Here is a 23,486-nt window from a genome sequence, read left to right as displayed (position 1 = left end):
AGGTAAATTGAATTTCTAGTAATGAAAACTACAATATGGGAGATGAAAACTTTATTGAATGAGATTAATGGCAGGTTAGACATCACAGAAGAAAATATTAGTGAACTTGAAATAAAAACAAACTATCAAAAATGAAACACAAGAAGAATTTTTAAATATACGTGTATTTACAGAAAGACAGACAGAGAGCCAGAAGGAGAGACACAGAGACAGGCAAAGGGGAAGAGCGAAATAAAAGTTAGCCAGATGGGAAAGAAATAAAACTGTCATTATTTTCAAATGACATAATTATCTATGCATAAAATCCAAAAGAATCTACCAAAAAAAATACCCCAAAACAAAGAAAAAATACTAGAACAAATAAGTGCAAGGTTGAAGGATACAAGACCAACATGTAAAAAAAAAAAATTGTATTTCTATATGTTGCCAATAAATTATTGGAAATTGATATTATAAAACAATATCATTTACAAAAGAATTAAGAATATTAACTCTTTAGAAATACCTCTGGCAAAAGGAATGAAAGATCTATACACTAAATAAAATATTTTTGAGAAAAACTAAGTAAGACCTCAGAAATAAATGACAAAATACATCTTTGTTCATATGTGGAAAGATTCAACATTGATTTATATGGAAGACCCTAAATTCAACTATGAAATAAATGTAATCCCAATCTAAATCCCTACATACTTTTGAAGTAGAAAGTAACAAGATGATTTTAAAGTTTGTGTGGCAACGCAGAGTACCTAAAATAGCCAAACAACTTTGAGAAAGAAGAACAAAGTCAGACTGGTCAGACCAGTCTGACACCACCAGATTTCAAGATTTCAGTTCAGTTCAGTTCAGTCACTCAGTCATGTCTAACTCTTTGAGACCCCATGGACTGCAGCATGCCAGGCCTCCCTGCCCATCACCAACTTCCGGAGTTTACCCAAACTCACGTCCATTGAGTTGGTGATGCCATCCAGCCATCTCATCCTCTGTTGTCCCCTTCTCCTCCTGCTTTCAATCTTCCCCAGCATCAGGGTCTTTTCAAATGAGTCTGCTCTTCGTATCAGGTAGCCAAAGTATTGGAGTTTCAGCTTCAAGATCAGTCCTTCCAATGAACACTCAGGACTGATCTCCTTTAGGATGGACTGGTTTCAAGATTTAGCTAGAGTAATCAAGAGTGTGTAGTATTGGTAGAGAGAAGTAAGTCAGAAAGAGAAACACCAATACAGTATATTAATACATATATATGGAATTTAGAAAGATGGTAACAATGATCCTATATGCAAGGCAGCAAAAGAGACACAGATGTAAAGAACAGAATTTTGGACTATGTGGGAGAAGGTGAGGGTGGGATGATTTGAGAGAATAGCATTGAAACATGTATATTACCATATGCGAAATAGATGACCAGTGCAAATTCATGCATTGAACTTGGGGAGGGAAGAAGGAGGTGCTCATTATGGGGGGACATGTATGCACCAACGGTTGATTCATGTCTATGTATGGCAAAAACCACCACAATATTGTAAAGTAATTATCCTCCAATTAAAATAAATTTTAGAAAAAGACTGTGTGGTATTGGTATCATGAAAGCTTTAATTGATAAACAGATCAATGGAAAGATAGAGGGAAGCCAGAAATATACCTATGCATACATGAACACTCATTTTTGACAAAGGAGTAAAGGCAATTCAGTGTTGAAAGAATACTCAACAGACAAAGCTATGAAAAAAGTAGACATTGTGTGTTCAGTTGCTCAGTCATGTTGGACTCTTCAACCTCATGGACTGTAGCCCACCAGGCTCCTCTGTCTATGGAATTTTTCAGGCAAGAATATTGGAGTGTGTTGCCATTTCCTACTCCAGGGAATCTTCCCAACCCAGGGATTGAATCCACGTCTCTTGGGTATCCTGCATTGACAGATTCTCTACCACTGAGCCATGTAGGAAGCCCTGCCTTATGTAAAAATATGAACTTCAATCCATGCCTTGTGCTATAGACAAAAACTAACCCAAAATATAATATAGACTTAAATGTAAAACCTAATACTATGAAACCTCTAGGGGAAAAAAAAGAATATCTCTGTGACCTTGGGTTAGGCAAAACCTCTTATGTAAGAAACCAAAACACACTCCATTTAAGAAGTGTTGATAAACTGGACTTCATCAGAATATTAAACTTTTAAATATTAAAACTAACCCTTCAAAAGACACTATTAAAAGAATGAAAAGACAGACATAGACTGGAAAGAATATATTTGCAAAGTTTATATCAGATAAAGAGCTTGTATCCAGAATGTATTATGAACTCTCAAAACTAAATAATAAGAAAATAAATGTCCAATACAAAATGGAAAAAAAGATTCGAATAGGCACTTCACCAACACAAAAATAGAGAGGTGGTAAATAAGCACATTAAAAAATATGCTCAACACCATTATTCACTAGGGAAACACAACTTAAAACCACAAGAGCTATTGCCTCGTATCTATGAGTATGACTAAAAAATTTTAAAGGCTGCACATACATTGTCAATAAGGATGAGCAAGAACTGGAACTTTTACACAGCGTTGTGGGAACGTAAATAACAGCCACTTAGGTGGTACCGCTTTACACCTATCACATGATCCAACCAGTCCATTCCTAGGGATGTATCCAAAAGGAAAGCACACATCCATACAAAGACATGTACACGTGTGTGCATAGCTGCCTTATTTCTAATACCCAAAAACTGGATATGGATAAACAGCAGAATAAGACTCAGCATTGAAAAGCAGTCAATTATTGCTACAAACAACACCATGAAAGGATAGAAAATAACTATGCCAAGTGAAAGGCAAAAAAGAATGCGTACCGTATGATGCTATTTAAATAAAAATCCTTCACAATGTAAGCTAGTTTATATAGACTGAAAGAAGAGCAGCGGTCACCTAGGGAAGGAGGTTGGAAACAGAAGATAGCTGGGCAGAATTATAGACAGGCACAAGGAGACTTTGGGGGGTGATGAACACGTTGACTATCTTGATCACAGTAAAGCGTGTAAAATTCACATTAAAATTTATCACATTGCATACCAATTTAAAAAACAAAACTCTAGGGGTGATCACGAAGCATAGTTAGCCTGAGAGAGAGAGTTAGCATTAGTTCACAGATACAACGTGGCCATCCTGCTCAAATTATGCTCCTGTTCCACAGCAACACGGCAAAGGTTACAGGGACTGTCTGGGGGACAAAGGGAATATTCCCTCCATGGTTTTGTAGACTTTTGTTTATACTGCCTAAGCTTGCACAGTTTTGAAGTTTTGTGAATATTTCCTTTACTTTAATCAGACTGCTAAATCTTTTTAAACTTATAATCCAAACAATCATTTCCCCCAAAGACCATGAAGAAGTGTGAAGGTAGTGTTAGTCACTCAGTCATGTCCAACTCTCTGCGACCATAAGTTTTGTCAAGTCAGATCTCCCCATCCTTTGCTTTTAGATCAATTGATATTTTACATGTGATGAGCAAGTTTTATAATTTTAAACTGTTTTATAGTGTTGTAAATAGAAAAGCTTTCTATTTCAGCCTTTTGAATCCTAGTTGAACTATCCAACATTGCAATATACTAGCTATCCCTCCTCACCTTGAATTAACTTCAAACTTTCTAGATTTTCCAACCACAAGGTCAATAACTGTTAAAAGTCACTTGATGTCTTAAATCGTACCAATGCTTTCTTAAGTCAGTCTACCAAGGCAATAGAAACAAAAGCAAAAATAAACAAATGGAATCTAATCAAGCTTATAAACTTTTGCACAGCAAAGGGAACCATAAACAAAACGAAAAGACAACCTACAGACTAGAAAGGAAATATTTGCAAATGATGTAAACAACAAGGGCTTAATTTCAAAAATATACAAACAGCTCATAGAAGTTAATAACAAAAAAAAAACCAACCCAGTGCTCACTTCAGTGGCACATATACTAACACTGGAATGATATGGGGAAGATTAGCAGGGCCCCTACACAAGGATGACATGCAAATTTGTGAAGCATTCTGTATTTTTATTCATGTTGAGGTTTGACAGAAAACAACAAAATTCTGTAAAGCAATTATCCATCAATAAAAAAATAAATTAAAAAAAGCAATCATAAAAAGGGCAGAGGCCTAAATAGATATTTCTCCAAAGAAGACATACAGATGGCTAATAGGCACATGAAAAGATGTTTAATATCACTAATTATTCAGTTCAGTTCAGTTCAGTTGCTCAGTCGTGTCCTACTCTTTGCAATACCATGAATCGCAGCACGCCAGGTCTCCCTGTCCCTCTAATTATTAGAGAAAAACAAATCAAAATCAAAATGAGGCACCACCTCACACTTTTCAGAATGGCCATCAATTAAAGTCTACAAATAATGTATGCTGGAGAGGGTGTGGACAAGAGGGAGCCCTTCTACATTGGTGGGAGTGTAAACTGATACAGCCACTATGGAGAACAGTATGGAGTTTCTTTAAAAAAACTAAAAATAGAGTTTCCATACAATCAGCAAACCCACTCCTAGGCGTATATCTGGAAAAAAAAAAAACTGTAACTCAAAAATATACATACATCACAATGTTCACAGAAGCACTATTTACAATAGCCAAGACATGGAAGCATGCTAAATGTCCACTGACAGAAGAATGGATAAAGAAGATGCAAATACCCATACACAACGGACTATTACTCAGCCAGAAAAAAGAATGAAATGAAGTCATTTGCAGCTATATGTATGGACCTAAATGTCATCATACTACGTGCAGTAAATCAGAAAGCAAAAGATAAATACCATGTCACTTATAGCGAAATCTAAAATATGACACAAATGAATTTATCTATGAGACAGAAACAGACTCACAGGTATAGAAAATAGACTTGTGGTTGCCAAGGGATGCAGGGGGTGGGGGAAATGACGGGATGGCAGGGGAGAGATGGATTGGGAGTTTGGGACTAGCAGATGCAAGTACTGTATATAGAATGGATAAACCATAAGGTTCTACTGTATGGCACAGGGAATAATATTCAATATCCTGTAATAAGCCAATGGAAAAGAAAGTAAAGTCACTTGATGTCTTACTGTCTCTTACTGCCAGTCTTGGTTATTACATAAGTAATGAAGACTGCTATGGAGCTCACTTTGCTTAGTGAACTTAAAATTGAGGTATTTTCATAATGCTACACATTTTATTGACTATGTGATCACAGATATTTAAGCTCACCTCATTTCAGTGTTCACACTTTTGCTAGGGTTTGTCACCATCCTTGGATGTGTCTGGTGACCCAGCACAATGTCACCTGACACCCTTTAACTAGACTAGGACATACTGCTAACTAGGCCAGGACATACGGGCCTTTAATTCACAGAGGATTCTGAAAGTATCTCCCAGTTACTGCAAATAATGACAAAAGCAGCACAAAAGGACTATGCACAATAACATTCTCCCCCTAGTATTCAGGGAGTCATCCTCCAGAAGAGGGTTCCTGTTATTTAGGAGCAGATGCATAAGCTCCTTTATTGCCCCCCTTCCTCACCCACACTTCTTCCCTTCCTCCCTGCCCCCATAAGGACTAAGGCACTTGACAAGCCTCTGGCTCAGCCTCAAGTGGTTTCTTTTGAAAGAAAATCACTGATGAGTAGACTACAGCTGATTGGAGATACCTGCCTGAGGGAATTTCTTAAGAACTGAGCGCAGACAAGCCTCCCCCAAGTCTTAGGAAAGTTGTTACTTCTTCATTGTGGATGACTACATGAAGCAGATTTTGCTCTGAACATTAGTGATAAATGACTTGAAAGCAAGAGGAGACTTTCTTTTACTCGAGTGATTTCAAAAGGAAAAAAAAAATTCTTTACAATACACTCCAAGACTAAGTCTGTCTTTCCAGTGGAAGGAGGAAACATAGGAAGTGACTTTTCTGAAATAAGACAGCATGCCTCCCTTCAAAGGAACAGAGAAAACCAGGTAGTAAGTCCACGTTCACAGAAAACTGATGACACGGTTTTATAAGATCAGAAATTTTGGCATTCTCAACAGGTCTGTAGAGATGTGAAGGGCAGAAAGAATAATGAATTCAGGATTCAGAGGGGACCTGGCAGGGAGTGTTTTCTGTAACACAGCTAGGTGTAAAACTACCAGTTAGATGGAAACAAAAAGAGGAAACTGAGTCTAACACACTGACTTGGAGATGGATAAAAGTCACATTGGCTGTGTCATTTGGGGATATCATTTAGGATATACTATCTCAGTCACTTGGATGAACAGGGACAGAAGCTTCTTGTTCCTCCTCACCCCCTCCACATTGCACCAAGCCATATAGGTTCTTACATGCAGTAGGGATGCTCTGTGTCAGCAGGGCTGGAGAGAGAGAGAAGTCCAGTGTAGGCCCAGTTAACTTGGGAACACCCCTCTGAGAGGTAGGAGCCTTCCAGGTGGAGAAGCAGCTCTTCTTCAGTGAGGTCTGCCACTGCCTCTGACCGCACATGTAAGCATTAACTGTCTGCTACCCTCTTCATTTCCCTTCTCATTCCAAGTATTCTAGAGCTGGCTGCTGCAAGAACTCCAGCACAGTGCTTCTCCAACTCTATGTTAAGAAAGTTCAGGGTTTTTCAGGGTTTCTTTTAAATTTCCAACCCATACCTTGAACTGGTGAAATGAAGAAAAAAAAAAAAAGGCTAAAATTAAAGTGTTAAGTTTAACAAATATAAAATTATTTTGTCAAGTTGTTACAAAGGTTTCTGAATGCTTACTCTCAATTTCTGTATCTATCTCGTCTCAGACCAGTAATGTTCACCAAGTGGCCCCACTTGGTAAACCACGCTTTGAGCCCTAGAGCATGTTCTTTTGACAATTAGAATAGACAGACATTAAAATGTCATTAGACAACCCTAGGTTAGAACTGGAACATCAGCTTATATCTGTCATAAAATAGTCACCCAGGAGAGGTGAGAGGCATATGAGACACTGAAGGAAAGCTTAATCTCTAGTAGAAAACTGATGTTGAAACAGAGAAATGATGAACAGGTGAAATAGATATGCAGGAGCATGGACAAAGAAATATATAGACATTGATGACCTGCTTCAAAAATAAAAATAAGTTTAATCAAGATACTGAAAGACTGAATATACAATCAGACTGTGGCCAGACCGTATATAAAAATAGAACTTTTTTTATATATGGAACTTGCCCACAAGTTCCATATATAAAAAACAGGCAGCAACCTGCCCACAAAATCAACAAGTTATTTACAATAAATAACCCCAGAAGACAGTTGGCTCTAAGTTAGACTTGTAGGAAGCCAGACTGCCATCTCTGGAGATAATCGAAGCTAAACAATAACTTAAATAACATTCAGTCAGAAACAGACAGGACTTGATTAATAACTGACAGATTCCCTAATTTTTGTCCCTTCTCCATCTCAGAATCAACCAGAAGGAGTCAGACATGCATCTCTAACTAATCACACAGGATGCCCTCTTCCCGGTAGCCCACTTATTGCTTCCCCAGGACAACAGCCACCAATCAGGGCATTCCAGGAGCCTTCCCTTTCTTCACTACAAAGCTGCCTGCTGGGTCTCAGCCTAACTTAGAGTCTCTACCAAAATGCAAATGTCAGTGGCTGACTCCCTTGCCATAGCATGCTCTGAACAGTCTTTGGTTTTCTCATTTAGTTGGTCTTCATTTATTTCCACAAAATGTTTATTTTTGTTTGGAGACCTCAGGCCTGTTCATAATGGATGACAGAGTTTCCATAAGCATTTTGTAGAAATCTGCACATTCTTAATAATGAAGTCTAATTCTATTACTATCTTGGCAACTCCATTTCCCTCACACCCATATCCAATCTATAAGAAAGTCCTGTCAAGCCTGTTTCTAAAATGTAACCCAAATGGATTCACTACTCCCCTATCCCCAGTCCCACCACCGGAGTCCAAGAGACCAGCCATGTGCTTTGGATCGCCACAGTGGCCTCTTCCCTGCTCACCGCTTCCTCTCTTGCTCATAAAGCAGCCAGAGAGATCTGCAAATCCAGTATATCATTTCTCCTCTGCTTAAGCCTTCAAATGGCTTCTATCCCACTCAGAATAAAATTCAAACTCCTCTAACATATGGCATACTCCCTCTCCGGCCTCACCTTGTTCCACCCCTCCTGTCATCCACTGCACTCCAGTTACACTGGCCTCCTCAAATGTGCCAAACGTGTACTCATCTCAGGGCCTCTGCGCCAGCTGTTCCCTCTGCAAGGAATACTCTTCCCCTTGACCTCAGCATGGCTGGCTGCTTTCTGTTTAGATCGGAGCTTAGCAGTCACCTTTTCAGAGAAGCAAAGAAAACACCGGCTCTACCATAGTCACCCAGCCACTGTCACATCACCTGATTCTACCTCTTTGTATAATGCTCACCACTACCTGAGACTTTGCTTTCTTAGCCTGTTTGATTCTCTGTTTCCCTCTACCAGAGCAGGAATCTATCTGTTATGATTATCCACTGTATCCCCAAGCCTAAAACAGGCCTAGAAGCAAACTGATGCTCAATAAGTATTTGTTGAACAAATAAATGAAGAAATTAAAAATTGAACTGCCTGAGACTTTGGACTCTGGAAGGTGAAACAAATTCTCCTTCATCACATCCCAGCTCAAATCTAACTCCCATTAACTGAAGCACCCAAATCAATTTCCAGCTTCTCTGGAAAGTCTTCCAATTCCACTCAAAGGCTGCGCTTTCTCTCTTCCTCACACATAGCTCTGTCTGAAAGGTTCGTTTGAATTTAATCACATCCACCTTGAAGCCTGCTGCCTAGTCCTGTTAAACTCTTCACTTGCTTCTTTTTTCAAAATTACTTGTTTATTTATTCATTATTTTGGCTGCCCTGGGTCTTTGTTGCTGGGTGCTGCTTTCTCTGCTTTCAGAGAGTGGGGCTTACTGCCTAGTTCTAACGTGCAGGCTTCTCTTGTTGCGGAGCATGGGCTTTAGGTCCATGGACTTCAGTAGCTGTGGCACACAGGCTTAGTTGCCCTGTGGCATGTGGGATCTTCCTGAACCAGGGATCGAACCCTGTTCATTGGTAGGTGGATTCTTAACCACTGGGCCACCAGGGAAGTCCCTTCCCTGCTTCTTACTGTAGCACATGAGCAAATCCTACTCACCAAACACACACTGCACTCCATAAAACAGTGCAGTGAACATAGTGAAAACTCAGTAACTAGCTGTTGAATAAATTTTCTCCGATGCATATCAGGTGAAATTAGGATAACATAAGGCTAAGTTGTAAAGGACAGAACCAATGATGAATGAGGTCAAAGCAGAGATCTCAGAACACTTTCTCAAATCCACATGGATTCCTTCTTGGGGGATAGCCTGTGTTACCCATTGCCTGTTCACTGGTTTGTTCTGTGCAAAGTTATCTCATCTCTTTCCCTAAGATGCATTCTGTGCTCCAAAGGCAATACCATGCATGGCTTGCTACTACTGCTAAGTCGCTTCAGTCGTGTCCAACTCTGTGCAACCCCAGATATGGCAGCCCACCAGGCTCCCCCATCCTTGGGATTCTCCAGGCAAGAACACTGGAGTGGGTTGCCACTTCCTTCTCCAACACAGGAAAGTGAAAAGTGAAAGTGAAGTCGCTCAGTCGTGTGCGACTCCTAGTGACCCCATGGACTGCAACCTACCAGGCTCCTCCATCCATGGGATTTTCCAGGCAAGAGTACTGGAGTGGGGCGCCATTGCCTTCTCCAATGCATGGCTTAGGATAACATTATTAAAGACAGGCTTATATGCCCAGTGGGCAGCCAGCCAGAAATTGCAGCTTGAATGACATTTTTTTTTTTTTTGCTTGGCAAAGAAAGCATTGCTTCACCACCCTGGAGCTCAAACACCAGTTCACCCAGTTGGTGAAGGCTTCTTGCTATTTTATTGAAATTATATTCCTGAAAACTCATATAGTGGTTGCTCCCTTAGAGTCTGGTTTGTAATACCACTCTTTCTGAAGTATGTAAAAGAGCTAAAATAATGTTTTTAGGAGTGAATTTTCAAAAAAGATCAGCAATTCCACAGGTTACTCCGGCTTTTTTTCCCATCTGCTGTGACAGCAGGTGTGATTTCACAAGCCCACTCCCATCAATCATCCTCCCCAACCTGTCTCTGGTGCCTGACAAGGTGTTTATGTGCATAACATGGAAACCATCACTAGATCCTGCGAACGAGTAAGGCTGCCTTTCACAATCCTCTAAAGGGAGACTTCCATGGAAACCCCGGTGCTGGGTTCAGGTGGGTGATTTACTGAATCTCTACAGTGTCACCTCCTTCCAGGAGTTGCAAACTCAAAACCCTTCAGGGGCAAGTGGGTACTATGAAATTCGGAACCATCTGAGTATAAGACAACAGAGTTGAGAAAAAAGTGGCCAAAATGCATAGTGCGTGCTCCATCTTAAAAAAAAAAAAAATCTCATTCACTTTACAGAAAAATGTGCTGGCTAAACCCAATTTTAATGTGGCCAGGCATGATGTGGCCACCAGTTTTCAATCTCTATGCTTCTATTAAGTCAGTATCCTAGCCTGAGGCCCAAGCACAGATGCTTTCCACAGAATTTGAGAATTCATAAAATTATGGACAATGGAAACTGAAAATTATCTTAGAATCTATTTATTTCAACTTCATCTTTTCAAGTAAGGGAACTGAAACCCAAAGGTTGATAAACCAATCAAAGTGTACATAGCAAGTATGTAGCAGTGTCAAGATAAAACTCTAGTCTCCAACTCCAAGTCTGATGATTTTTCAGCTACTTGCCATCACTTTTCCTATGTGTTAGTAACAACCTTAGGCTTCATGTTGGTATGCTTAAAATGAATATTACTTTAAAGCTATTATAACATTAATAACAGTAAAAGATTTCACTTTGAAGCTATAACAACAGTAATATTAATAACAGTGATAGTAACATCTGAATAGTAAAAGTTAGATGACAGAGGCTGGATTAAAATGTTATCACATCCCTAGCGGCTCAGATGGTAAAAAATCTGCCTGCAATGTGGGACACCTGGGTTCAGTCCCTGGGTCGGGAAGATCCTCTGGAGAAGGGAATGGCAACCCACTCCAGTATTCTTGCCTGGAGAATCCCATGGCCAGAGAAGCCTGGTGGGATACAGTCCATGGGGATCACAAAGTGTCGGATACAACTGAGCAACGAACACTTTGGCTAATTTTGTCATTTAAGATAACAATAATGTTTAAGATGTGTTTCACAGTTATTTCACATGATAAACAATGACTACAAAATTAAAATTTCAACTGTGCAAAAGTATGTGTGCATGTGGACAAAGACAAGAATGAAATTTGCAAAATGGAATTAGAGTAGCATGATGATACCGTCATTCTTTTAAAAAACATTTTAATGTGTAGTGATATTCCTCATGGTGGTTTAGATTATTCTGTTTAACGTAAGAATTCACTTTAATCTCAAGGGTAGTCATTTACCACTTCCTATCTTCTTCCTTATTAGCAAAACCTCATATTTTGTTCAGCTATCTAGGCTTTTCCCTTGTGCCTAGGGAGAATGTCCTAATAAATCTGTCAATAGCAATGTTTCCATTCCCTTTGCTACTGATTGGCTGAAGCATGGACATATGATATAAATCTGGAAAGTGACACACAAAAAGAATTTGGTGTAGAACTACTTGGAATGGGTTTCCTCATCTTAGTAACAGGTCTCTTTCTCCACTTCTGGATGTTGTTTGAGAATATGAACACCTCTAGCTGCTGCAGCCATTTTGTGACCATGAGGCAAGCCAGACTAAGATCAAGACCTATATACTGGGGCTGGCAGAGCAGGAAGATAGAAATGACCCCTAAAGAGTTAGTATAAAGTCACCTACCTCTGTACATATTTTCTTGTAGTAATCAACTCCTTATCATTTAATTCAGTGGAAAAGGAAGTTTCCTGTTGTCTTCCAAAGCCCCAGCCAAAATAATAAGTTTAATTCTCTCCTTTGTATTTTGGGGAGTGTAGTGGGATGCCTTTGTGGAGAGCAGAGCATAGCTTATGTTTTCTTCTCCTTTCCTCTTGCTAAGGCATAGGCAGCATGACTACATTCAAATTCTCTGGTGCCTCATTTCAGGAGTGTGATCAAGAAGGACAGAAGCACAATTCTTGTGCCTGAGCTGTCAGTTATGGTTCTACTAAGCATCCCAGTATGACCAGAACCTGATGACCATCAGCACTTTAATATGACATCTTTAAACCATAAGAGAGTTGAAACTAATGTGAAAGAGAAATCCTCTCTTAAGAGAAAATATGATAGAAAAGAGGAGGAAATGAGCATTTCTAGGATAGGCATGCCACCCAATAAATCTGAAATTTTAAAAACTCCCCCAAGAGTTCTAGTGACACCAAATATCCTTGTTGGGATGCTTGTATTCGTCCTATTTCAAACCAGCTAGTTTGAAATAATCTGTCATTTTTCTTTACTCTGAGAGTGACTGTATTTCAATCACAGAACTGCAGTAGGATATCTGGACATCAATGACAAGTTTGCAAAGGGGCTGTGGAGGGGACAAAAGCTACCACTGAATGCAAGATTATTGTTATTAACATACAAAGTTCTACAAGTCCTGTCTGCTGGGGAGAACTGAACTTTGGAGGATTAGAAAATGTAACCCACAGAGAACGAACTGCAGATACACTTTATACATGCTGAGAATCTTGAAAAATCAGATATGAAGATAAAGGAGCTCCTTTGTGCTCTAGGGCAGGGATCAAACTATTATAAAGGCACTTACCCAAGAAAGGCATGGTGTGTGAACACTCAAACCTCAATTTATGACAATAATAATAGTTTATTTCTAATGTGAGAGAACGTTTCCTCCTGGGAAATCCTAAAGGGTTTAAAACAATTTTTACAAAATAAACATATATTTTTCATAGGCATTTGCAAAAAAAAAAAAAAAAGCACAACCTATCCTATAATGGAATGTTATCAACTATGAAAAAGTTAAGGAACATCTATTAATCCTCCATCTTATTCCCCACAATGCCTTCCACCTCTTAATGTAAAACAGTTGAAACCTGCCACACCCAGTGTAGAGCTTCTCGGCCCCTTCTGCTTTCTTAGGTATCTCTCTTTCTGTCATAACATTTCTCCTCCATCTCCCGCAACTCTACCCCCTACATACAGCCTCCTAATTTCCAGGAGAGTGGTAAAAACAAATGGAAAATAAATAATAAACTCTTTCTGTTGTATCTGTAACTTTTAACAGGCTTGTTCTTTACATTAGTGCTTCTCAAACTTTAATGAATAACCTAAGAATCTTGTTAAGACAGTGATTCTAGATTCAACAAGTCTGGGGTGGTACCCAAGATTCTCCATTTCTAACAACTTCCAAAGTAAAGTTACCATATCTTCTCCTGGTCCATGGCCCATACTTTGAGTAACACAGTTTTATAAAATCAGTTACAAAAACAGCAGCTGAGACTCAAAAAAACCCACTCTAAATAATTAAATGGCAATTGCTTCAGAATGTGATGGGATTTGATAGAATTTGAAATGCGCTGTTCTGGACACTAAATATGACAAGTGCTATAAAGACTGAACTCAATGTATTATCTATTGCCATATAATAAAATTATTGGCTTAAAACAGTATCAAACATTTATAGTGCTCATGAGTCTGAAATTTGGGCAGAGCTTTGCAGAGATAGCTTGTCTCTGTTGTACATGGCATTTACTGGACCGCTCAACTGGAGATCAGAATAACCACTTAGAAAATGACTTACTCTTAGGGTTGACGAGTTGATGCTAGATTCCAGCTGGAAGCTCAGCCAGGGTTGTGGGGCAACTGTCTTTGGGTTGCCATTTCCTTCTCCAGATCTTCCTGACCCAGGGATCAAACTCACATCTCCTGCATTGGCAAGTGGACCCTTTACCACTGAGCCACCAGGGAAGCCCTCTTTGGAAGATATAATCTGCCATACTCATCAACCCAAATTCTTTTTTAAATAAATGATAAGATAAATTTTTCTAATACTATTCCATCCCCATTCCCATTTATATGTAATTTGGGGAAGAAGAAAAGAAATCAAATATTGGGGAAAATGAGAAAAAGGTTAAAGAATGAAAGATTATCTGATGGAGATATGAAAAAAAAACAGGAAGAAAATATATAGAAAAGTGAAGACAGAAATATAAAAAGTAAGTAAGATGCACGCAGACAAACCTATGCTTGCATGCAAAAACAAAGGAAAATATCACTGATTTACTTCCTACTCTTACTCTACTACCTGTAAAACAGTGGAATGGGTACTAATCTGATTGGCTGGGAAGCTTATATTGTAACTTGCTGCCATTCTCTGATAGGAAGGAAGAAAGACTGGAGCACAGTACTAAACAATAATAAATTATTGAACTATTTTTCTCTTTTGCACACTTAATGACAGTAGCAGAGTGAATTCAAACATAAAATCCAGGGCTTTCTCATTAATGGCAAGACCACTACATCATTGGTGAGGCATGGGAGCAGGGATTGGGACAATGCGACCATACTATCTGGACCACTTACTACGTTTGCCAGAGTACCTTTGCACTCTGCAACTGGAAGTCTGATTCCAGTCAAAAACATGCCAAAGGGCTATCCTTTGATGGTATTTATGCAATTTAAGATCATCATGACAATCAAATCTACCAGTTTACAGTGAAAAATCCTAGCTACCTTGACCTTGACACAGAGAAACAAAATGTTCCTCTGTTTACACAGAGCCCTGAAAATTGACTCCCCACATTGCCTCATTTGGTCTCCACAGTGTCATGCTGAGTGTGAGCTCTGTGGCAGCTTAAAGTGATGTCAGAAAGTCATGTTGCACTCAGTGGTTGGTGCTGAAGGCAAGATTCCTGTAGAGAAACCGAAGAGTTGCCACCCTGGAGCCAAATTTCAAAGACTTGAAAGGAGTATTTCTACCACAAAATTCACACCAATTCCCTTTCAAACAAAACTCCTGAACATGTCCATGTATCAGAAATCTACCACCTTTTAACTCTTGCTCTAAATCTCCCAGTTCAGGTTCAAAAGATGAAGACTTCCTTGATGAAGCACTGTTGACTGGTACATGAGCTGTTCCAGTTATGCTATTGAGATGGGTTCCTGGAAGGAAAATGAGAATGATCTATATTTTTCTTGATTTCTGCCCAAGCATGTCTGTTCTGTAGGCGTCCTGGAGTCCTTCCCAGAAGGCAAATCTCAAAATCTTCAACGCCAATCATGAATCAGAGTTTCACTTACTTAAAAGAATGAAACTTGTTCAGTGTTGTATGAATGGAAAGTACCAGATAAAAGGAGCAATTGCTGACTGTCACCTACACTGAAGTTCTGACAAAAAGGACCCCTTCATTCATCCTCCCCTGCCCATTCCCTAAGGCAGTCAGGGAATCTACTAGAGAGAAAGTTGAGTCAAGACTGAGTTGACTGCTTAGATGTGTGACTTTGGGCATGTCAGTTAATTTCTCTATCTGCTGCATTATCAGGCAGATTCTTTACCATGGAGCTACCTAGGAAGTCCTTGGATGGCTTCAACAGCATAAATTAATTTTCCCATAATTCTGGAGGCTAGAAATCCAAGATCAACTTGTTGGCAGGTCTGGCTTCTCCTAAAGGCTCTTCTTGGCTTGTAGCAGCTACCTTCTAGCTGTGTCTTCATGTGGCCTTTTCTCTGGGTCTCACTAGTGTCTCTCCCTCTTCTTATAAAAATATCCATCAGATTGGATTAGACACCCTATAATGGCCTCATTTTTACCTAATCACCTCCTTAAAGATCTTATTTTCAAATAGAGTCACATTACGAGATTATGAACTTGAAAAGGATACAATTCAATCCACAACAGTCTCTGTAAAAATGGGCATCATGAGGATTTATGTAAGATACAGATGGGAACATGAATTAGAGAATGCATTATAAATGATGTCACCATAATATTATATCATTGAATATCATCATTTTTGTCATCATAATTATCATTCTGTATGACATATTGGGGAAAGATCCCCTGGAAGAGGGCATGGCACCCTACTCCATTCTCACCTGGAGAATCCCATAGATAGAGGAGCCTGGTGGGCTACAGTACATAGCATCACAGAGTTGAACACGACTGAAGTGAATTAGTATGCATGCACACATGACATGTGTCAGTCTCCTGAGAAATCTAAATTTTCCACCTTTGAGACAACTGTAGCATAGCAGTTAAGAGAATATGCTCCAGAAATAGTTGATGGCAAGATCCAGATCCTGGCTCTACTACATGTTAGCTGTGTGATCTTCAGAAATTCTCTAAGTCTCAATTTCCCTATTTATAAATTAGGGATGTAAAAACATTACCTACCTTTTAGAGTTGTTGAAGGGATTAAAAGAGAGATAGCATTAAAATGACTGGCTACTAGTATGTGCTCAATAAATGATGGCTGCTGTTAATAGCCATACTTAGACCTTGCTGCTGCGGCCTTTCTTAGCCAGCAGAGATCTCTATCATAGTCAAACTAGGACTAGCTTCCCCATGACAGTCCACACTGCAGCTGACAAACATATCCACTGCCAGCGGAGAAGGTAGTGAAACAGTTCCCACCCTTTCTGAAGGAAGGAAAAGAAATCAAAAACAAGAAAGTAGGGAATAGTTAGGATTCCATGGTTAAACATTATATGAACAGGTGACCATGAATTAAGATTGTCTAAATTTTAGGGCTGCTTCAGAAACTGACTTTCACTGACTGTCCTTCATTGCATCTCCCTTTAATCAGTTCTAAATTTGGTTTTTTTTTTTTTTAATTACTCACATATACCTCAAAGGAGCCATAAGAATGAATTGGCAAATGTTATTGTAAAGTTCTCTGAAAACAAGTAGTGTCGCTAAATAAACATTTAAAATTTCTCATAGTATTAAGCTTATTTCATCTTTATCACCAGTTACATGCTTCGGTTTTGCTTCCTCTGTAATATATTTCCTTTAACCTTCTTTTCCAAGACAGGCTTACACCTCCAAGTTCAATTATTCTGTCAGTTGTGTTTTAAATTGTACTGATTTCTATTAACCACTTGTGGTATCAATTTGTTGATCTGCTCATTCTTCTGAACCAATCATCTTTACACCCACCAAAAGCTGGAATGACAATTAAACTGAGAAAGGTGAGAATTATTCAAGATAAATTAAAGCCATAGAAGTAAAGACAGTGGGAAACTGAGATTCAAAAGAGCATTGAGGGGAAAATACACATGTACTAAAAAGCATAGCACAAAGCACATAGAGGCACAGAGGGAAAAGAGAAAAGCAAGGTAGAAAACGGATTCTGCTTCTGCTTGCTACACTTCTCTTTCAGCACCAAGGACAGAGCTTCTGAAGGGCTGACCCAAGCGACACTCAGTTCAGGGTCCCTCCCAAATCCTCTAGAGAAAATGATGCATTCAAAAGCAGTCATGAAACATGCAGTAAGGTCTAATAGGGACGCTGGAAGAGCAGCACATAAATGATTTCACCTTAGAGGCAAAAATGGGTGATTTTATTTCTGTTCATTTCCACAGTTTCTGTGTCCTGAGAATGGCAAAGTTTGCTTTGCTTGGGCATGTCTGCTGTTCGTAAATGGTTATAGGAGCTGAAGTGCTAAGCCCCACAGCCTCCAGAAATCAGAAGAAATTTTCAGGGTAAGTAATTTTATTTCATTTCTAATTTAATACACAGTGTTTTCCTAAGAGGTTATTTAAGCAGCTTGGGGTTCTGTGGTTCTCTGAGACTATACATTACAACTCTGTACCCTCTCTTAAAAACCTGAACCCCTGAGGAAACTGTTTTCATTGTCTCCTCATTTTTTGGACAGTAGAAATGTATTTTCTTTCTCGTTTTTCCCCTAAAGTTAAATCTTCATGGGCTCTAGAAACTATATCAAGGCAGAATTTTAAAATGAAAAATAAAAAGCTGTTACTATTCCTGAGATTTGTATGGAAGTTGATTATTTTCCTCTTAAGGGTTTTACTTAATTGAAAGGGTCTGTTATTTTAAACTCCCCAATTCAGCACCCTGGTAATCCAGAGCTGAGGGTTTGGAGAGGCACTGTTTTCAATGGTCTATTTTAAGTTAGGCTGCTTCCAAGTCAGAATCCAATTATTCCCAACAGAGATATGCAGTACTTGAGATGATGATTGTGTATATTTTCTTTAATGATGGCAGATGATTTTGAGGATATTGTTGTTTAATTGTGGGACTTTCATTACTTACAGTAGCTTATTGGGTGAATGGAAGTTGTTGCAATTAGGCATTTGTTCCAGTTCATGCCTTCAGTTTAATCAAATACTATCAAAATGAATGCACAAATAATAATGCAGCAATAGCAAAGTGAAACTGAATCTAGACACGTTCTACATCCTGTTTGAACTTTATAGGTGAAGCCGTTTGCTTACTGACATGAAAAGGTCAGTATAATGCCTGTCCTTAGGTAAGAGTGAAGAATTGCTGCTTGATACTGCATTGGATTTCTTGTAACCAAAGAGAAGCAGATACAGTATGAGAAAGATTCTTACTCAGACACTGTTTATAGTTGAATATTTTCAAGGGTCTGCTTGGCCAGCAGTGTGCAGAGGTGTTGAGCAGAGTAAATACTGACAGCATCAAAATGCATACCTGATATTAATGAATCTATACAGAAGGCTGCTTATTATGGAATGTGAATTAAAACGAATACCAAGTAGATTTTACCCAATACTAAATTCAATTTCTAATACGTTGAAGTTGTCATCAATCAATATTTGCTTGTTAACTGACTAATCCATTGAGTTCCCCATTTTACCTCTGACTAGAATGGTAGGATATTCAGATACCAGAATTTGTGATGGAAAGTGGGGATGCTCTGCTTTAATGGGCAAGTTTAATGAAGAAAAAACTATATTACCTTAGCTACTGGATCTCAGTAACCAGGTATGATTTTCCTCTGTATATTTGCCAACAACGTAAATGTGCCCAAATATATAAGTAAGCTATGGATTTCAATTCACTTAAGAATCTTCAGTAGGAAAATAAATTAGACACAATTTTCAAGAATAAGGTGCCATAGAAATGCTAAAGACTATCTCTAATAATAATGACAATGTAACTCCCACTGTTTCTATGTGCGGTGTGCACCTGCATTGACTTCTCTGAGCTTGGTCAGGTCATGTGCACAAGATACTCTGAAAAAGCGAGGTTTTAAAATTAGCCCCCATTTCTGGCTTGTCTCTCTCACCTGAATAATGGGGAAGTTAAGAACATGGGGCTCTGGAAACAGACAGCTCTTGGGTTGAATCAGCTCCATAATTACTGGTGTATGACCTCAGTGACATCCTTAACCTTTCTGTTACTTTCTTTCTTCATCTGCAAAAATGGGGATAATAATAGCACCTATTTCTTTCATCAAGTTGTTATGAGGTTTAAATAAAATAATGCTTATAAATGAATAAATTAGTTATAATTATTAATTTTTTCAGGCAATACAGCAAGTCTGAATTGAATTCCCAAGCCAGAAAAGCCTTGGAGACTAGAGATCAGGATGTAACTGAGTGAAAGTTCAGAGCTGGCAAAAGACAGGGATTTGTGACACAAGGGATTGGTCTTGCAACCCTGTTGTCACCTGGAAATGATTGTCCACAGTGACTTCCACCCCCAGCATGAAAGAAAGTGAAGTGAAGTCGCTCAGTCGTGTCCGGCTCTTTGCGACCCCACGGATGGTAGCCTACCAGGCTCCTCCATCCATGGGATTTTCTAGGCAAGAATACTGGAGTGGGTTGCCATTGCCTTCTCCAGGAGATCTTCCCAACCCAGGGATTGAACCCGGGTCTCCTGCATTATAGGGAGACGCTTTCCTGTCTGAGCCACCAGAGGAGTCAGCATAGATACATTAAATAAGTCACAAATTTTGGATTTAGGAAGACACAAGATTAAAGTTGGGCTCAACTCAGACCCTATATTGTGCAATCCTGGGGAAGTTACTGAAATTCTGTCTCAGTTTCTTAATCTATAAAAAGAAGATATCAATATCCACCTTCAGGGTTACTATAAATATTAAAATGAGGTGATATCTGTAAAGTACTAGTGCCTAGTACAGAGGAGCAGCCAGAAGTGGTAGTGATTCTTATCTTCAGAAGGAGGTTGAGAAAGCAAGGTGTTTTTGTTTTTGTTGTGTTTTGCCTAACTCCATGTCCTCAAAGAAAGAAAACAAATAATTAAAACCTTATAAATCTTAATGAGTAACTTCCTAACAAACTCAAATGGAAGTCTTGTATGGAACCAGGAGCCCAAACAAGGCAATGTACAGATATTCCAGGCAGACTGTGGTTCCACACTGAGGGACAGAATATCATCAGAGCAGAATGCATGTCATAGCTCATGGGGGCCTGTCCACACTATGTCCCTATGCTTTTTAAAGCAGATTAGACACTCACTCAAAGAGATGTTGTATAATCATAAGGGATTTGATTTTGGTCATACCTGAATGATCTAGTGGTTTTCCCTACTTTCTTCAAATTAAGTCTGAATTTGGCAATAAGGAGTTCATTATCTGAGCCACAGTCAGCTCCCAGTCTTGTTTTTGCTACTGTATAGAGCTTCTCCATCTTTGGCTGCAAAGAATATAATCAATATGATTTTGGTGTTGACCATCTGGTGATGTCCATGTGTAGAGTCTTCTCTTGTGTTGTTGGAAGAGGGTATTTGCTATGACCAGTGTGTTCTCTTGGCAAAACTCTATTAGCTTGTGCCCTGCTTCATTCCGTACTCCAAGGCCAAATTTGCCTGTTACTCCAGGTGTTTCTTGACTTCCTACTTTTGCATTCCAGTCCCCTATAATGAAAAGGACATCTTTTTTGGGTTTCAGTTCTAAAAGGTCTTGTAGGTCTTCATAGAACCATTCAACTTCAGCTTCTTCAGCATTACTGGTTGGGGCATAGACTTGGATTACTGTGATATTGAATAGTTTGCCTTGGAAATGAACACAGATCATTCTGTCATTTTTGAGATTGCAACCAAGTACTGCATTTTGGACTCTTTTGTTGACCATGATGGCTACTCCATTTCTTCTAAGGGATTCCTGCGTGCAGCAGTAGATATAACAGTCATCTGAGTTAAATTCGCACATTACAGCCCATTTTAGTTCGCTGATTCCTAGAATGTCGATGTTCACTCTTGCCATCTCCTGTTTGACCACTTCCAATTTGCCTTGATTCATGGACCTAACATTCCAGGTTCCTATGCAATATTGCTCTTTACAGCATCAGACCATTGGTCATTCAGGTATGACCTAAATCAAATCCCTTATGACTATACAGTGGAAGTGAGTAAGGGACTAGATCTGATAGAGTGCCTGATGAACTATGGACAGAGGTTCGTGACACTGTACAGGAGACAGGGATCAAGACCATCCCCATGGAAAAGAAATGAAAAAAGCAAAATGGTTGTCTGTGAAGGCCTTACAAATATCTGTGAAAAGAAGAGAAGCGAAAAGCAAAGGAGAAAAGGAAAGATATACCTATTTGAATGCAGAGTTCCAAAGAGTAGCAAGGAGAAATAAGAAAGCCTTCCTCAGCGATCAATGCAAAGAAATAGAGGAAAACAACAGAATGGGAAAGACTAGAGATCTCTTCAAGAAAATTAGAGATACAATGGGAACATTTCATGCAAAGATGGGCTTGATAAAGGACAGAAATGGTATGGACCCAACAGAAGCAGAAGATATTAAGAAGAGGTGGCAAGAATACACAGAAGAACTATATAAAAAAGATCTTCACGACCAAGATAATCACGATGGTGTGATCACTCACCTAGAGCCAGACATCCTGGAATGTGAAGTCAAGTGGGCCTTAGAAAGCATCACTACGAACAAAGCTAGTGGAGGTGATGGAATTCCAGTTGAGCTATTCCAAATCCTGAAAGATGATGCTGTGAAAGTGCTGCACTCAATATGCCAGCAAATTTGGAAAACTCAGCAGTGGCCACAGGACTGGAAAAGGTCACTTTTCATTCCAGTCCCAAAGAAAGGCAATGCCAAAGAATGTTCAAACTACCACACAGTTGTACTCATCTCACACACTAGTAAAATAATGCTCAAAATTCTCCAAGCCAGGCTTCAGCAATACATGAACCATGACCTTCCAGATGTTCAAGCTGGTTTTAGAAAAGGCAGAGGAGCCAGAGATCAAATTGCCAACATCTGCTGGATCATGAAAAAACCAAGAGAGTTCCAGAAAAAAATCTATTTCTGCTTTATTGACTATGCCAAAGCCTTTGACTGTGTGGATCACAATAAACTATGGAAAATTCTGAAAGATATGGGCATACCAGACCACCTGACCTGCCTCTTGAGAAACCTATATGCAGGTCAGGAAGCAACAGTTAGAACTGGACATGGAACAACAGACTGGTTCCAAATAGGGAAAGGAGTACGTCAAGGCTATATACTGTAACCCTGCTTATTTAACTTATATGCAGAGTACACCATGAGAAACGCTGGGCTGGAAGAAGCACAAGCTGGAATCAAGATTGCCAGGAGAAATATCAATAACCTCAGATATGCAGATGACACCACCCTTATGGCAGAAAGTGAAGAGGAACTCAAAAGCCTCTTGATGAAAGTGAAAGAGGAGAGTGAAAAGGCTGGCTTAAAGCTCAACATTCAGAAAATGAAGATCATAGCATCTGTTCCCATCACTTCATGGGAAATAGATGGCGAAACAGTGGAAGCAGTGTGACTTTATTTTTTGGGCTCCAAAAGCACTGCAGATGGTGACTGCAGCCATGAAATTAAAAGACGCTTACTCCTTGGAAGGAAAGTTATGATCAACCTAGATAGCGTATTCAAAAGCAGAGACATTACTTTGCCAACAAAGGTCCATCTAGTCAAGGCTATGGTTTTTCCAGTAGTCATGTATGGATGCAAGAGTTGGACTGTGAAGAAAGCTGAGCGCCAAAGAATTGATGCTTTTGAACTGTGGTGTTGGAGAAGACTTTTGAGAGTCCCTTGGACTGCAAGGAGATCCAACCAGTCCATTCTAAAGGAGATCAGTCCTGGGTGTTCTTTAGAAGGAATGATGCTAAAGCAGAAACTCCAGTACTTTGGCCACCTCATGGGAAGAGTTGACTCACTGGAAAAGACTCTGATGCTGGGAGGGATTGGGGGCAGGAGGAGAAGGGGACGACAGAGGATGAGATGGCTGGATGGCATCACCGACTCGATGGATGTGAGTTTGTGTGAACTCTGGGTGTTGGTGATGGACAGGGAGGCCTGGCGTGCTGCAATTCATGGGTTCGCAAAGAGCTGGACACGACTGAGTGACTGAACTGAACTGAACAAAGAGATGCTACAATAAACTCTAAATACTGTGTAAGAAATTAAAAAGCTCTTTAAAATTTGTAAGTAGTGTGATATGTAAAGATTCTTGAAAGAGTAAGACCAGCAATAATCTTCTAGTCCTTGCCTTTCCACTT

The 23,486-nt window shown here is 39.4% G+C and overlaps 1 protein-coding gene and 1 non-coding gene across 2 annotated transcripts in view; both read left to right on the top strand.

Moving 5' to 3' along the window:
• The first annotated feature begins 3,934 nt into the window (after positions 1 to 3,934).
• On the top strand, positions 3,935 to 4,041 carry LOC139185269 (U6 spliceosomal RNA). The gene has a single exon (XR_011568874.1). It is a non-coding gene; the product is annotated as a U6 spliceosomal RNA (small nuclear RNA).
• Positions 4,042 to 17,311: 13,270 nt separating this feature from the next.
• The window catches only part of DRD3 (dopamine receptor D3), a 60,122-nt gene continuing 53,947 nt past the window's right edge, over positions 17,312 to 23,486 (top strand). Inside the window, exon 1 of the mRNA XM_070788330.1 lies at positions 17,312 to 17,683. Within this exon, the coding sequence (XP_070644431.1) occupies positions 17,622 to 17,683 (62 nt within the window). The 5' untranslated portion in view covers positions 17,312 to 17,621. The remainder of the gene's footprint in view (positions 17,684 to 23,486) is intronic.

This window comes from Bos indicus, chromosome 1, assembly GCF_029378745.1.
Source record: "Bos indicus isolate NIAB-ARS_2022 breed Sahiwal x Tharparkar chromosome 1, NIAB-ARS_B.indTharparkar_mat_pri_1.0, whole genome shotgun sequence".
In the NCBI taxonomy this organism is placed as follows: domain Eukaryota; kingdom Metazoa; phylum Chordata; class Mammalia; order Artiodactyla; family Bovidae; genus Bos; species Bos indicus.
The sequence above is the reverse complement of the archived record's forward strand: the minus strand, read 5'-3'. Positions and strand labels throughout refer to the sequence as shown.